Consider the following 13,622-nt stretch of genomic DNA (forward strand, 5'->3'; position numbering starts at 1 on the left):
ATAAAGATCAGATCATAATAGTGTTACTTATTAATTAATATATAACTGAGGATGTATAAAAATATAATGAAAGAAAAAATGAAATATAAACCATACTCCAATAATAGAAATAGTATACTGCCTTTTATCAATACTGTACCTCTTTGCATTAAAAGACGTTACTTCTGAGGCTAAATGTAATGCCAGGCTACATGGATTCAAACTCAGTGTCAATATATCTGCCATTTCTCAGCAACGTCTTACATAGCATGGGCATAACTTCGACTTGCAAAGGTTCCAAAGGAAATTTTTCACCATCAACTGAAAATAAACCAGACTCCACTTTTGGTATAATCTTGTAGGCTAAAATTTTTGAGTGAATAACTTCAGGTTCTAATACATGGGAACCTTTATCTAAGGATAATAAAATTGGTGTCATTCTAGTCACTGGGATTCTTGCGTCAGTTATGACTAAGTCAATAGTACCGTCCGCTGGCAAAGCTGCGGGAAAAAATTTGGTATCCTTGGCAATGTATGGCATTTTCCCTGTGTAGAAAATTGTCAAGTTGTCAGTTAGCTCTGGATCCATTTTCTCCCAATCACTAGGTACTGGTTCAGTCATTGGATACTTTAATTTGAAATTACTTTCCGTGAGAAAATTCGGTGAAAGCTCATCTTTTATTTCATTATTGTTGCTTCTAGATACTAAATCTGGCGAAGAGTTTGGATCAGGATTCGGTTCAAAGGTTAAATATCCTTTATTACTATTTTTGTTTTCTAAAAAATGAACTTTCAATTCCTTTTTGGACTTGGCAGCATATTTAACAAAAACTTCACAAGGATACTTCTTTCCTTGAATGATATTAAATGCTACACCAAGATTGAATCTGATCGGCCCCATCCATCTGATGAATTCAGTATTAATATCGGATTCTGCAATGACGCCGTATGTCTGACTTAAAAAGGACAATCTTGGCCATTCGTTCATATAAGAGGGTTGAGAACAACACATCAAATCTATTCTTGTTTCAATAGACTTGACGAGACAGAGAGCTGCATATGATGGATTGTTTGTCCAATGACAAGATATACTCATAGCGTTTCCTGAACCGCAAGGCAGTTGTGTCACAGCTAATTTATTGAACGCTTCTACCCTATCTGATCTTCTGTAAAGTCCATTAATTACTTCGTATGGAATACCATCACCCGATGCACAGGCAATCGTATCGTACTTACGAATATCCAAATCTTTGGCAATATCGATCGCATGACGAGCATATTTTGTGTACGCGATTTCTATTTTGCAGCCACTTTCTGCTAATATTGGCTGTGCTTTTGTTAAGAATAATGTCTTGGCTGTACCTTTACCACCGTGGGGGTTTATAATGACCAATATCGACCTGTTTCTCTTCGAATTTTCATAACTCTTTTCTAGAATTTCTTCCACAATACCGGAAGGGATTATTTCTCCTTTAGAACCTGCTCTTGACTTTCTCGGGACGTGATCTATTAATAAAGTTAATTTTTGTGGTATAACATCATGGCCTTTGGGTACAACAAAAGTCAACTCGATCAGGTATTGGTGATCTTTCATCCCTAGAGTTGGGGTGGTATCATGTGAAGCATCAAAAGATGTTTTGATATTGCTAGTCTTCGAAGCCCACCTGTTCTTATTCGAGGACGGTTGCAGTTCGTTTGTAGGTGGTCTGATTTTGTCATTGCTTAAACTATGATTCTCCATTTCGTCATTCTCAGACGATGAGCTCAGATTTTCCGTTTGGAAAGGATCTGTTGACAACTTGCCGTTATCAAGGTTTGTTTGACTGGTGCTTATATATTTTGCGTTCAGAATCCTATTGAATGGTATGGTAGTATTAAGAGGCAACAGTTCCAGAGAATCGTCCTCGTCAAAAGAACCTCCATCAGAGCTCAAGGTGCCGTCATCCAAGCAAGACAAACAACTCAACAAAGACAAAGAATCTGCGCTTCTGAGTTGGCCATGCTTATTGAACATATGGTGCGATTGCGATTTGATCAGTACACCTTCATCGGTCAAAATCGCTCTCAGTTTTTTCTGTACTGCCATTAGGTATAGTGTTTATCCCGCGTTTTTCTTTACTACCAGGCTCCTATATTCTTGGTTTCTCTTAATACCAGTGCTTCGAACCAAAAAAGCTATGCTAGCTGGAAAAACCACGAATATTCATCTCTTCCAATTGCCTTTCTTACGTTAATCATGTTTTTAAATCAAGACCCTTGCAGCACTTTTTTTTCAGGCCTAGTGGCAGGGTGACACTTTCAATTTCCACCGATAATTTACGAAGGCCAAGTGGTAATAGTGACCGCAAGAGGCATTGGATATTGAAACGAGAGGGAATAGGACAGGGACCTAGTATAAGGAACTGTGAATGAGCAAGAGGGGCAGTTTACAGGGTAGCGTCTCTCCATCGGAGGATTCTGGCAAGAAAACACAGAAGAGACGAAAACCAATTAGATCATGCGCATTTTGCAGGAAAAGGAAACTACGTTGTGACCGGCAGAAACCAATATGCTCGACTTGTAAAACAAAAGGTCGCTCTGATTGCATATATACAGAGGAATTTGCCCATAGAGTTGAGTCAGGGGAACTGTTTGGTAGTACTCCTAATGTTGAACTGTTGAAAAGGATCGAGGACTTGGAGAAAAGGGTAGGAGACAAGCAAAAGGGGAAACAGTATACAACGATGAACACTAAACCACTTAGAAACCCGTATGCTAGATTCTACTATTTAGAATGCAAAAACTCGGGAAGGAGAATAATGTACGGTCCTACATCTTTGAGAACGTATCTCTCAAATGATGATAATCGCTTTGTAAATACATACAATCAACTTTGGTCTAAAGTAAAAATCGAGAGAAACAGATGGAAAGCTAAACATAAGTGGACAATGAAACCTGAATCTCGACTCTTAGAAGGACCGTTGTTAAACAGTGCTGACTCTAATATCTTGCAACAGATTTGTAAAGTTTTGCCGACTTATGAACAATCGTCAAAGATTATATCGGACTTCTTCGAGGCAAAACTGGAAACTAATGAAGTTAGTGAAGTACTAGATAGAACTAAAGTTATCAATGATTTCACATCCTCGTTTCTTCCCGGCGGCGAACTATTACCCAATGGTGAAAGGCGGATTGGGAAATTATTGCCATCAACAAAGAAGAACTATTACAAAATTGGAGTCATTTTAATGATATTTTGTATACACCATTTCTATGAAGATATACCGGAAGTGATAGAGAAATTTCTTGTTATGCTGACAGGGCTGTCAACTGCTAAGGTCTTTTTCATTGAACGTGCTCAATTTCTCCTGTTAAAATACTATCATCGAGAGCTATTTTGGCCCTGTGGAGATGACTTGCACATGATCAGTTTGGTTGATCTATTATGTAGCACAGCAATTATGCTAGGTCTGCACTTGAATATAAGAGAAATATTCAAAAATCAAGAGAATATTGTAGGAAGTATGGAAAGTTTAGAGAATTTATGGGTTTGGATTATATTATCAGATTTTAATGTCTCTTTGAATATCGGAAGATGTTTGGCTATCAGTCCCTCCTATTTTCAAGATGATGAAGGCGAAAATAATGAGATTCTGAGTTCAAATACAGACAGCTCTTCATCGACCATTTACTTCAACCACCCAAATACCTGCACTGGTAAGTTAAAGAGGTTTTTAAGATTAGCTCGGCCAATGCTCGATCAGATTTATGACAAAAACGCTTTTCCAGATTTAGAGGAAAATTGCAAGATTTTAACAAAATTTGTGGAGGCTGAATTTCATCCAATATCATATTATACCAACGATAAACTAATATGCAGAGTCTCTTTGCGTGAGATTAAAGTACTTACACAGGTTCTGAATTTGTTGTTAACGTTTTATTCTTTGAGATATCTGATTCACATGGAAAAAGGTGTGGTTTTAGAGAACAAAATCTTGCAGACTATTTTAGTCTCATTTTCACTTGTAATCAATACGACAACGCTATGTTTCAAACTAGATAAAAAGCATTTTCCTGATTTTTTTGCCCCGGATTGTTCTCATCTGTCACCTTTTATGGCTTTATCCTTAGTGTATACAAATTTCCTGTTTCCAAGAGCCTCTACCGGCTTCTGTGCGTTTCTCTATCATAAGTTAACGCTTTTTGAAAAGGGCTACTATTTATCATCCGACATTAAAGATCGAGAAGTTACAGATTGGGATTTGTCAACTCTAAATACTCCGTTGGATAAAACTATCAATCTACTTACTGCTTTCAAAATTCATTCAGACATATTTGCCAAGTGGTCCCATGCTAACAACACGGAGTTAAGAAGTATGATGGGCCGTTCTTATACATTTGTTATCAACATAGCCTTGGAGAGTATATATAGAGCAGTTTTGGAGAAAGTGATTAAATACAGAACCATGGTCGAAAACGCATGGTTACAGCAAGTCCAGGACGAATTAAATGGACCCACCCGATATTCACCTAGTGACAACCTAAACAATCCCATTGATCCTAGTTTAAATGATCTGGACGTCACAAACGGCAGGGTGTCGACGGGGAACTCTTCGGTATTACGCCCGACGGAAGTACGAAGTAGTAGCGTAACCAGTGAAACTGGGGCGGTTGAGGCTGAATTGGCACAAACTATTTCTAATGAATTTTGGACGGCGTACAACCTTGGTTGGGAGGAACTAATGAGTCAGCCAGGTTATGAGTTTTTATTTGAAACCCAATAGGTGAATAGTTAATCCCAATTGAAGTTGTTCTTTTGTGACGTACTGTTATTATTAAGCGCAGATAAAAAGTATATAATAAAAAATATTTACAATTAGTTAGTGGAAAGGTTATTAGGAGATGACTTCATGAAAAAAAACCAAAAATAAAATTTTGAAAAGGGCTATGTGCTTACTTTTAACCAAGGACAGTGCAAGAAGGAAACTATAACGTGAAGAGTAAAAACTCTACCAAATTATTTGCTTGATGCATTCTGTCTAACGTCTTATGTTGCAGTACCAGATCTGACCAAGATCTGACCAGAAAAACGAGAAGTGCTCTCCTGCATTCCAGCCACCAAAACTACCAGTGTACCAACCCACACGCTGAGAATATTCTTCATTCAAGGTACTCGCTTGAACAGTAGTTTTTAACAAATTGTTGGTCTATTATCGTTATTGTAATTCAGCGTCAGCAATTAAATGTTAATTCATAAAGAAGCCCCATCGCAACGGCCGCGAAGTGCTGGGGGAAAATAAGGGGCGGTGGCATTACAGAGTATAAAGGTAAAGAGAAGCAGAGGCAGAAGCACGGAGCTTTTTGTCTAAATTTAACGTATGTTCACTATCTCATCCCGGTAAGAAGTACCAAGCACCCGGATCTACAAAAGTAAAAGCAACTGCATGATGGAGTCTCAAGATTTAGCAAATTTAATTGGGAGGTTTAAATACGTTAGAGTGTTAGATTCAAACCCTCACACTAAGGTCATTTCATTATTAGGCAGTATAGATGGCAAAGACGCCGTGTTAACCGCTGAAAAGACACATTTCATATTTGATGAAACAGTACGCAGACCCTCTCAAAGTGGCCGCAGCACTCCTGTTTTCTTTCATCGTGAGATAGACGAGTATTCTTTTTTGAACGGTATTACCGATTTGAAAGAATTAACTTCGAATGACATCTACTATTGGGGGTTGTCTGTTTTGAAACAGCATATCCTGCATAACCCAACTGCCAAGGTCAACTTAATCTGGCCCGCCTCGCAGTTCCACATCAAGGGCTATGATCAGCAAGATTTGCATGTCGTTAGAGAAACTCCTAAAATGTATAAAAACATTGTTGTACCCTTTATCCAGGAGATGTGTACGAGTGAAAGAATGAAGTGGGTGAACAATATTCTTTACGAGGGCGCTGAAGACGATAGAGTCGTTTATAAGGAGTATAGTAACAGAAATAAAGAGGATGGGTTTGTCATTTTGCCCGATATGAAGTGGGATGGAATCAACATTGATTCATTATACTTGGTAGCTATTGTATACAGGGACGATATCAAATCTTTGAGAGATTTGAATCCAAATCATAGAGAGTGGTTGATTAGACTAAATAAAAAAATTAGGACCATCATTCCCCAACACTACGACTATAACGTGAATCCGGACGAATTGAGAGTTTTCGTTCATTACCAACCATCATATTACCATTTTCACATTCATGTAGTAAATATAAGACACCCAGGTGTAGGTGAAGAGAGAGGCTCTGGGATGACAATACTGTTAGAAGATGTTATAGAAGCTCTAGGGTTTTTAGGTCCTGAAGGTTACATGAAGAAAACTCTCACGTATGTCATTGGTGAAAACCATGATTTATGGAAGAAGGGCTTTAAAGAAGAAGTTGAAAAGCAACTGAAGCACGATGGCATCGCAACTAGTCCTGAAAAAGGATCTGGATTTAACTCCAATTTGGGTTAAAAGTGGAAACACAATAATACGGGGCACTCTTTTTTCATATTCTGAATATCAGGAAGGCGCAAACTTATATAAATGTATTCGTATACTTCTACAATGGATTTTAAATTCTATTATAAGTGCAAATTGCTTATTCACATTGCAAATGTGGTTATATTTCTTATGCACATTCCCTTTTTTGTCTTTTAGCGTACTCCTGGAAAGTTATTGTTACTTTAAAGACATGCGAAAAAATAGTATATAGCACCTACGTAATCTATGCTTATGAAAAGACAAACAGCTATTCATTTGGAGGCCAAACCACAAAAGGAAGTAATCGCAACATAATTACACTGTATTCAACGAAGCGATTTGGCTTATCATTTGGGGTACAAGGAGGTAGTTAGTATCGATTGGTTCCAAAATACACACAACGAGCATAGGATGTCCGTCCAAGATACCAAAGCCGTGGATTTTTCCATGGGTCACATGAAATCATCTTCTGTGTCTCTGGTAGTGGAGGCTACCTCTAACATGAACAGTGAAGACAAACTATCTAAAGTCCAGCTTTATGAGGATTTATGTCGTTACGAAGATACGCTAAAAAAGTTGGTGGAATCTGTAGATCGTTTTAAGCCAGATATAGACGTTGCTAGGGACTTGATCAAAATTGATGAAAGTCTGTTTAATAATGTTGACCTGTTGTCTGAATATGACAATATTGATCGTAATTTACGCAAGATTGACAAAGACTCCGAGGAATTAGATTCTAAAACCAAAAGAATACTAGAAATTATGAATGAATGTCATGATGAATTAGGGGCACTACCGATGCTAGAACAAGTAGAGTTTGAAAAGAACACAATTCTGCAACAACGATCCAAAATTAACTCCACGGCGTTATTGGATTATGCCACAAAATTGTCAAAATTTACCAGAATACCACCAACATTCGATAAAGGAAGTATTGGACCCAATAACTTTATATGGCCTGCAGAAGATGCTCTACGAAGAGGTATGCTTGCTATGGCATCATTACATAGTAAAGAGCTAACCAGAGTGCCTGGTGAAGAGGCGGAAGAGGCTGCAGAGACAGAAGAAGTACTTGTTTCCTCTCCATCTCAAAACGGACTGGACAACGAGCACAAGACTGCAAAAGAAGAAGTGCCAAGCACAGACTCATTTATATTCAATGGCACTGCCAACAAAAATAGCGAAGAAGTAGGTGATGCCAAAGATAAGGAGGAGGAAGGTAACAATGACGATGCCCTAGATCTTGATCTAGATTTATTCGATCCAGAGGACTTTTAGGTGTGGTAACGTAGGATAACCATTAAACATGACAATCATATCATTATGTATATTGTTCTCTCTTTAGAAATAAAAAAAAATCGTGGCAAAAACTCATGTATGTAAATGTGTATATAAAATTACATATATACTACAATATGTTAGAATATAATAAGAACATATAGAAGTAAGGTTAATAAAGGCACTTCTATAGGGACTTGAAAAGAAGGGAACGGTATTGTGAGAATTTTCACACATCTGCTGCATTGGTTTATCTATTGTTCTTTCTTTGAAATGGGTTTTGGCGAATATCCACTAAAACTCATTTTCCTCACCCGCTCACCTGATCCACTTGTAGCGTCCGAAAATTCCTGTTTGAACCTATCAAATGCTTTTGAAAGGTTTACCTCTTCTATTTCAAGACCGTTTTTATTCCTCCACTCTTTATAATCATTACAAAAATCTTCCCAGTCTTTTTTAGCATTGTCCCATTTTTCTAACTCAATGGGTGGGATACCCAAGTTCATTTCATCTTCTTCAGCAGTCTTTCCCTTTTCATGTTCCATCTTTGCCTTCAAAATATCACCCAAGTTTGGAGAGCTTGCAGAAATATCATTTTCTAATTTCTTTTGTTTTCTCATGAATATTTCTTTGGGCTGTTTCGATTTAAAGAATCCGGTAACTTGTTTAGCATATGGTCCTCTAAATAGGAAGAATGACAAAGCAACAATGATATGAACATAAAAGTAAACCGACCCCCAAACCATTAAAGATGGCTTTAAATCAAGGATAATGAATGGTTGCACCATATAACCAAATGCTAGTTTAATTGCATATATACCAATAAAATCATAAATTATTTTGGAAGGCAAAGGTGTGACACCATCTTCCCGTAAGAAAATAGGTCTGAAATTACGTCTGTAAATCTTACCACAAGTTTGGTACAACGCTCCTGTAGCAAAAGTCAGATAGTAACCTGGTCTGGTACCATGCCAAAATGCGGAAGTTAAGAAAGTAAACAAAGTCGAACGAAAACCAGGCTTCTTGCCCTTTTTAGTAACACGCAAATAGACAGAGTATTTTAACCACTTGTTGGTGTTCATGTTCCAAGCTTCTAACATTTCACGTGTATTTTGCGCGGTTTCTACAGTCCAGATGTCAATATTTCTAACTCGATCCCACCTGATCTTTTGTGTTTTTGGATCATAACCATTGTAGCCCAAACCACACAATATACAAGATGCCTCTGAGATAGTCCATGCAGCATAATACTTAAACCTGTGAATAAAGCCCAACAAGAATAAGTAATGAATTCTGAATATAAAAGATCTCTGTGGAAAGGCATTCCTGTCCAGAACATATTTAACAGGGAAGTGCTTCATCCCAATTGCGCTCAAAATCATCCAAGCAAGACCTTGAATCACTTTCCATGATGCAAGTTTACCATTATTTGGGATCTGTCTCCTTTTACCAGGGTGATACCTTCTCATAGGCTTTTTGCTTTCAGGCAAATCACGGAACATTTCACAATTCAACCAGCTGTCGAAATCGGCATAATCAAAACTTGGGCCAGTTAATAGCGTTGAGTAAAAAAAGGCATACGCAAGGAACTTTAATAAAGGTGGATGGCCTCTTACAGCACGAGATTTTTGATGTTCAGTCAAATCTTTGAAATCATTCTCGCTAGTGCATGAACCATCATAGTAGGACCAAGCAAAGGAAGTCAGCTTCATGGCTAAAACCATTTGGGAACTTGTAATATCAACAGTAGTTTGAGTCTGCTCGTTGAGGAATTGGGCATATATATGATTTATTGCCAAATGGCCCATGACAAATATGAAGTTCACATGTGGCATAAATTTGGAACGGTAGAACCTTGAGATTAAGTAAGTAAACATGGTACTAATCAACAAGGTTCTAAACCCACTTATTAGATTAAGAACTCCGAATAAGTAAAACAATGACATAGAAATGATAAAATAACATTTTAAATTTGTACGCTTCTCAGGGATTCTTTTCAGAATAGCATTCAGTGGGAAGGAACCTAACAAGCAAATTGCATATCGCAGAGTGAAACTATCAATACCATAGGTTGTAGTCACCTTTGTTAAAACAGCGTCCACAAAATTGTACATTGTTGGTAGTGGCTAGCAGCGATATAAAAATTACCACGATTAGTTTTATCGAATGCGTTGTCTTCTTGTTAGACCTGTGCCTGTATGGAGTATTTCAACTTTAAATATGTGAAAACGTGAACTCTTTTATTTAGATGATCATTATTTTCGACGGTTTGTGGTTTTGACGCGCAATTGGAGAGAACTCTATTGTTTTGTTGAACAATGAAGTAAAACAGCTCAACAGCAGAGCAAAAAAAGCTGAAAATATTTCCACTTTCAGCAAGCAGCTTTACTGATTAATTTCAGCAATGTGCTTTGGCATATTCAACATCTTAGCTTGAATGAAAATGCTGGCTAACTTATCTAATACAAGTTTTATATATGCAACTTAGTAAAATCAATTGCAAATTTGTAGAACATGCAGGACACGTTGAAACTTCTTTATTCTTTACGACAACTGGAGATACCTTTCCTTGAGAAATTATGGTAAGCTCTATATGGGGGGAGCAGTTGCTCTTTATTTTCGCCTGCTACTTTTTCTGGTAGGGGATATGAGACTTGAAGAAGGAGGACGCGAAGGAGTCTTTTGGTCGGCCAAGATCACTGTTGGTCTGATCATTAAAGGAGCATAAACCTTTGTATTTAACTTAGGTTATACAAGAACGTAAAAAGGACTCATCACATATTTGCTAATTGTTGGTAACTTCAGTAGTAGAAAATTGCAATTCAAGAATGCTATCTAGAACAATTCGTTTACAGAGCGCCACCCTAAGAAGGTCGCAACTAACCATTACAAGGTCATTTTCAATAACTTTCAACATGCAGAATGCCCAAAAAAGATCACCTACAGGTATTGTTTTGATGAACATGGGCGGCCCCTCCAAAGTTGAAGAAACGTATGATTTTTTATATCAATTGTTTGCTGATAATGACTTAATTCCTATCAGTGCTAAGTATCAAAAGACAATTGCTAAATATATTGCAAAGTTTCGTACTCCAAAGATAGAGAAGCAATATAAAGAAATTGGTGGGGGCTCTCCAATTCGTAAATGGTCGGAGTATCAAGCTTCTGAAGTTTGTAAAATCTTAGATGAAACCTGCCCAGAAACGGCACCTCATAAGCCTTATGTGGCATTCCGTTATGCGAAGCCGTTGACCGGTGAGACTTATAAGCAAATGCTAAAAGATGGTGTAAAGAAGGCAGTGGCCTTCTCTCAATATCCACATTTCTCCTATTCTACTACGGGGTCATCCATCAACGAATTATGGAGACAGATTAAGGAACTGGACTCCGAGAGATCTATATCATGGTCAGTTATTGATCGTTGGCCTACAAATGAAGGTTTGATTAAGGCCTTTTCCGAAAACATCAGCAAAAAACTGCAAGAGTTTCCCCAGCCGGTTAGAGACAAGGTCGTTCTATTGTTTTCTGCACATTCTCTGCCAATGGATGTTGTCAATACTGGTGATGCCTACCCTGCTGAGGTTGCTGCCACAGTTTACAGTATCATGAAAAATTTAAAGTTCAAGAATCCTTATAGGTTGGTTTGGCAATCCCAAGTTGGACCTAAACCATGGTTAGGAGCTCAGACAGCTGACATAGCTGAATTTTTAGGTCCAAAAGTTGACGGTCTTCTGTTTATTCCTATTGCTTTTACCTCTGACCATATCGAAACTTTGCATGAAATTGACTTGGGTGTTATTGGAGAATCAAAATATAAAGATAAATTCAAAAGATGTGAATCCTTAAATGGTAACCAAACTTTCATCAAAGGTATGGCGGACCTTGTGAAAAATCATTTGGAGAGTCATCAACTTTACTCCAACCAATTACCTTTGGACTTTACACTTGGTAAGTCCAGCGATCCTGTAAAGGACCTTTCATTGGTGTTTGGCAATCACGGATCTACTTGAGGAGAGTTGATCTCGTCACAATTTCAATATCAATACACCCCTTTTATTTTTCATTGAAATTGTTTATTTATGTTTTTTTAATGGTCTACTATTTCTATAATATATCATTATTTATTGCATCCAAAAAAGTTTGTTTGTTATTTTTTATTAAATTAGGGCTCTTGACATCTCCCTTTGATTGCTATTCCCCTATGATTCCAGCACTCAAATAAAAAAAACAAAAGTTATGAAAAAATTGATTTCGCCCAGGATCGAACTGGGGACGTTCTGCGTGTTAAGCAGATGCCATAACCGACTAGACCACGAAACCACAAATCATTGGATATGTATCATTGCGGACTCCACCAATACCGAGGTGTCCTGACAATCCTAATATACTATCTTAGGGAAGTAACTTGTTGTCAAAACGACTTATCAACTTGATTCATGGGATGTTACTTATCCCATATATTATATAAGATATGGTTTATACTAAATAGAGGAAACGCGGAATCTCGGATCTAAACTAATTGTTCAGGTATCTATACATTTGATTAGTTCAGCTCAGGAAGGCAGAGTTTTACTATATGTTGCTCAACCTGTTAGTTTCGTTATAAGATTGTTTCATATGTGAGATATTAGTGGAGTTTGATGTAATTGTTGGGATTCCATTTTTTATAAGGCAATAATATTAGGTATGTAGATATACTAGAAGTTCTCCTCCGGGATTTAGGAATCCATAAAAGGGAATCTACAATTATACACAATTCTATAAACATTATTATCATCGTTTTATATGTTGTTATTCATTTATCCTATTACATTATCAATCCTTGCGTTTCAGCTTCCACTAATTTAGATGACTATTTCTCATCGTTTGCGTCATCTTCTAACACCGTATATGATAATATACTAGTAACGTAAAAACTAGTTAGTAGATGATAGTTGATTTATATTACAACAATATGTGTTCTATGAACGTTTAGAATGATGATGTATTGTCATACTGGAGTATCTCGTCTTGAGATACAACAGTGAAAATTTAAATGGTTGAAGCGCTACAGGATACATTATTGAAAACGTTGTTAGAATGAAAATCAACTATTGTCTATCCACTAGTAGTCATACTAGTAATATATTATCATATACGGTGTTAGAAAATGACATATGTTATGAGAAGCTGTCATCAAGCTAGAGGAAGCTGACACGCAAGGGCTGATAATGTAATAAACTAATTAATGACGAGGTATAAAACAAGAGAACAAATGAATATATCGTTGTTGGAATAAGTGATTACTAATATACATTTATTCATATAGATTGATGTAGTTGATGACGATTATTCTTTAACATGATACTAATAATGTTGGGTAAATGAATACAAACATTCTTATGATGATACGAACTAAATTGGAGTAGGCAAATTCTAATTATAGAATTTCCTGCACTAGTAAGATAAAGATCTATTAATTGACCAGAACTTGGTATATAAGAAGATGAGTTATCACCAAAACCCTATCATCAATGTTTTGAATTATGTCTAAACCATTGGGTTTAATATAACCAATCAGCGTGTGTTTTATATACCTCTCTTATATAAATTAAGAAGTAACGACTTATTCTTAATTATTACAACTTACTAAACAACTAATTATCAACAATTGTTGTGTAAAATTTTCGATTCCCTTTTGTAGATTTCAATATCCTCGAGAAGAAATTTTTGTTGTAATATAAATCAACTATCATCTACTAACTAGTAGTCATATTACTAGTATATTATCATATACGGTGTTAGAAGATGACGCAAATGATGAGATATAGTCATCTAAACTAGTGGAAGCTGAAACGCAAGGATTGATAATGTAATAGGATCAATGAA

General features: G+C 36.8%; 6 protein-coding genes and 1 non-coding gene across 7 annotated transcripts; 4 read left to right on the plus strand and 3 right to left on the minus strand.

Annotated features, from left to right (window-relative positions):
• Window positions 1–187: 187 nt before the first annotated feature.
• On the minus strand, window positions 188–2,065 carry LCB4 (sphinganine kinase LCB4; the record flags this gene model as incomplete). The annotated part of the gene is made up of 1 exon (XM_056225806.1): window positions 188–2,065. The coding sequence occupies one exon, from the start codon at window positions 2,063–2,065 to the stop codon at window positions 188–190; it is 1,878 nt and encodes a 625-aa protein (XP_056079589.1).
• Window positions 2,066–2,387: 322 nt separating this feature from the next.
• Window positions 2,388–4,742, plus strand: YRM1 (Yrm1p; the record flags this gene model as incomplete). The annotated part of the gene is made up of 1 exon (XM_056225810.1): window positions 2,388–4,742. One exon carries the CDS (start codon window positions 2,388–2,390, stop codon window positions 4,740–4,742), a length of 2,355 nt encoding a protein of 784 aa, XP_056079590.1.
• Window positions 4,743–5,402: 660 nt separating this feature from the next.
• Window positions 5,403–6,467, plus strand: DCS2 (5'-(N(7)-methyl 5'-triphosphoguanosine)-(mRNA) diphosphatase; the record flags this gene model as incomplete). Its single annotated transcript, XM_056225811.1, has 1 exon — window positions 5,403–6,467. The coding sequence occupies one exon, from the start codon at window positions 5,403–5,405 to the stop codon at window positions 6,465–6,467; it is 1,065 nt and encodes a 354-aa protein (XP_056079591.1).
• A 420-nt stretch (window positions 6,468–6,887) lies between these two features.
• MED4 (Med4p) lies at window positions 6,888–7,754 on the plus strand (the record flags this gene model as incomplete). Its single annotated transcript, XM_056225812.1, has 1 exon — window positions 6,888–7,754. One exon carries the CDS (start codon window positions 6,888–6,890, stop codon window positions 7,752–7,754), a length of 867 nt encoding a protein of 288 aa, XP_056079592.1.
• Window positions 7,755–8,008: 254 nt separating this feature from the next.
• On the minus strand, window positions 8,009–9,868 carry ALE1 (lysophospholipid acyltransferase; the record flags this gene model as incomplete). The annotated part of the gene is made up of 1 exon (XM_056225813.1): window positions 8,009–9,868. One exon carries the CDS (start codon window positions 9,866–9,868, stop codon window positions 8,009–8,011), a length of 1,860 nt encoding a protein of 619 aa, XP_056079593.1.
• Window positions 9,869–10,582: 714 nt separating this feature from the next.
• HEM15 (ferrochelatase HEM15) lies at window positions 10,583–11,764 on the plus strand (the record flags this gene model as incomplete). Its single annotated transcript, XM_056225814.1, has 1 exon — window positions 10,583–11,764. The coding sequence occupies one exon, from the start codon at window positions 10,583–10,585 to the stop codon at window positions 11,762–11,764; it is 1,182 nt and encodes a 393-aa protein (XP_056079594.1).
• A 236-nt stretch (window positions 11,765–12,000) lies between these two features.
• Window positions 12,001–12,074, minus strand: Smki_15.trna16V. Its single transcript has one exon. It is a non-coding gene; the product is annotated as a tRNA-Val (tRNA).
• Between the last annotated feature and the right edge of the window lie 1,548 nt (window positions 12,075–13,622).

The sequence above is a fragment of the Saccharomyces mikatae genome, assembly GCF_947241705.1.
Source record: "Saccharomyces mikatae IFO 1815 strain IFO1815 genome assembly, chromosome: 15".
Classification (NCBI taxonomy): Eukaryota; Fungi; Ascomycota; class Saccharomycetes; order Saccharomycetales; family Saccharomycetaceae; genus Saccharomyces; species Saccharomyces mikatae.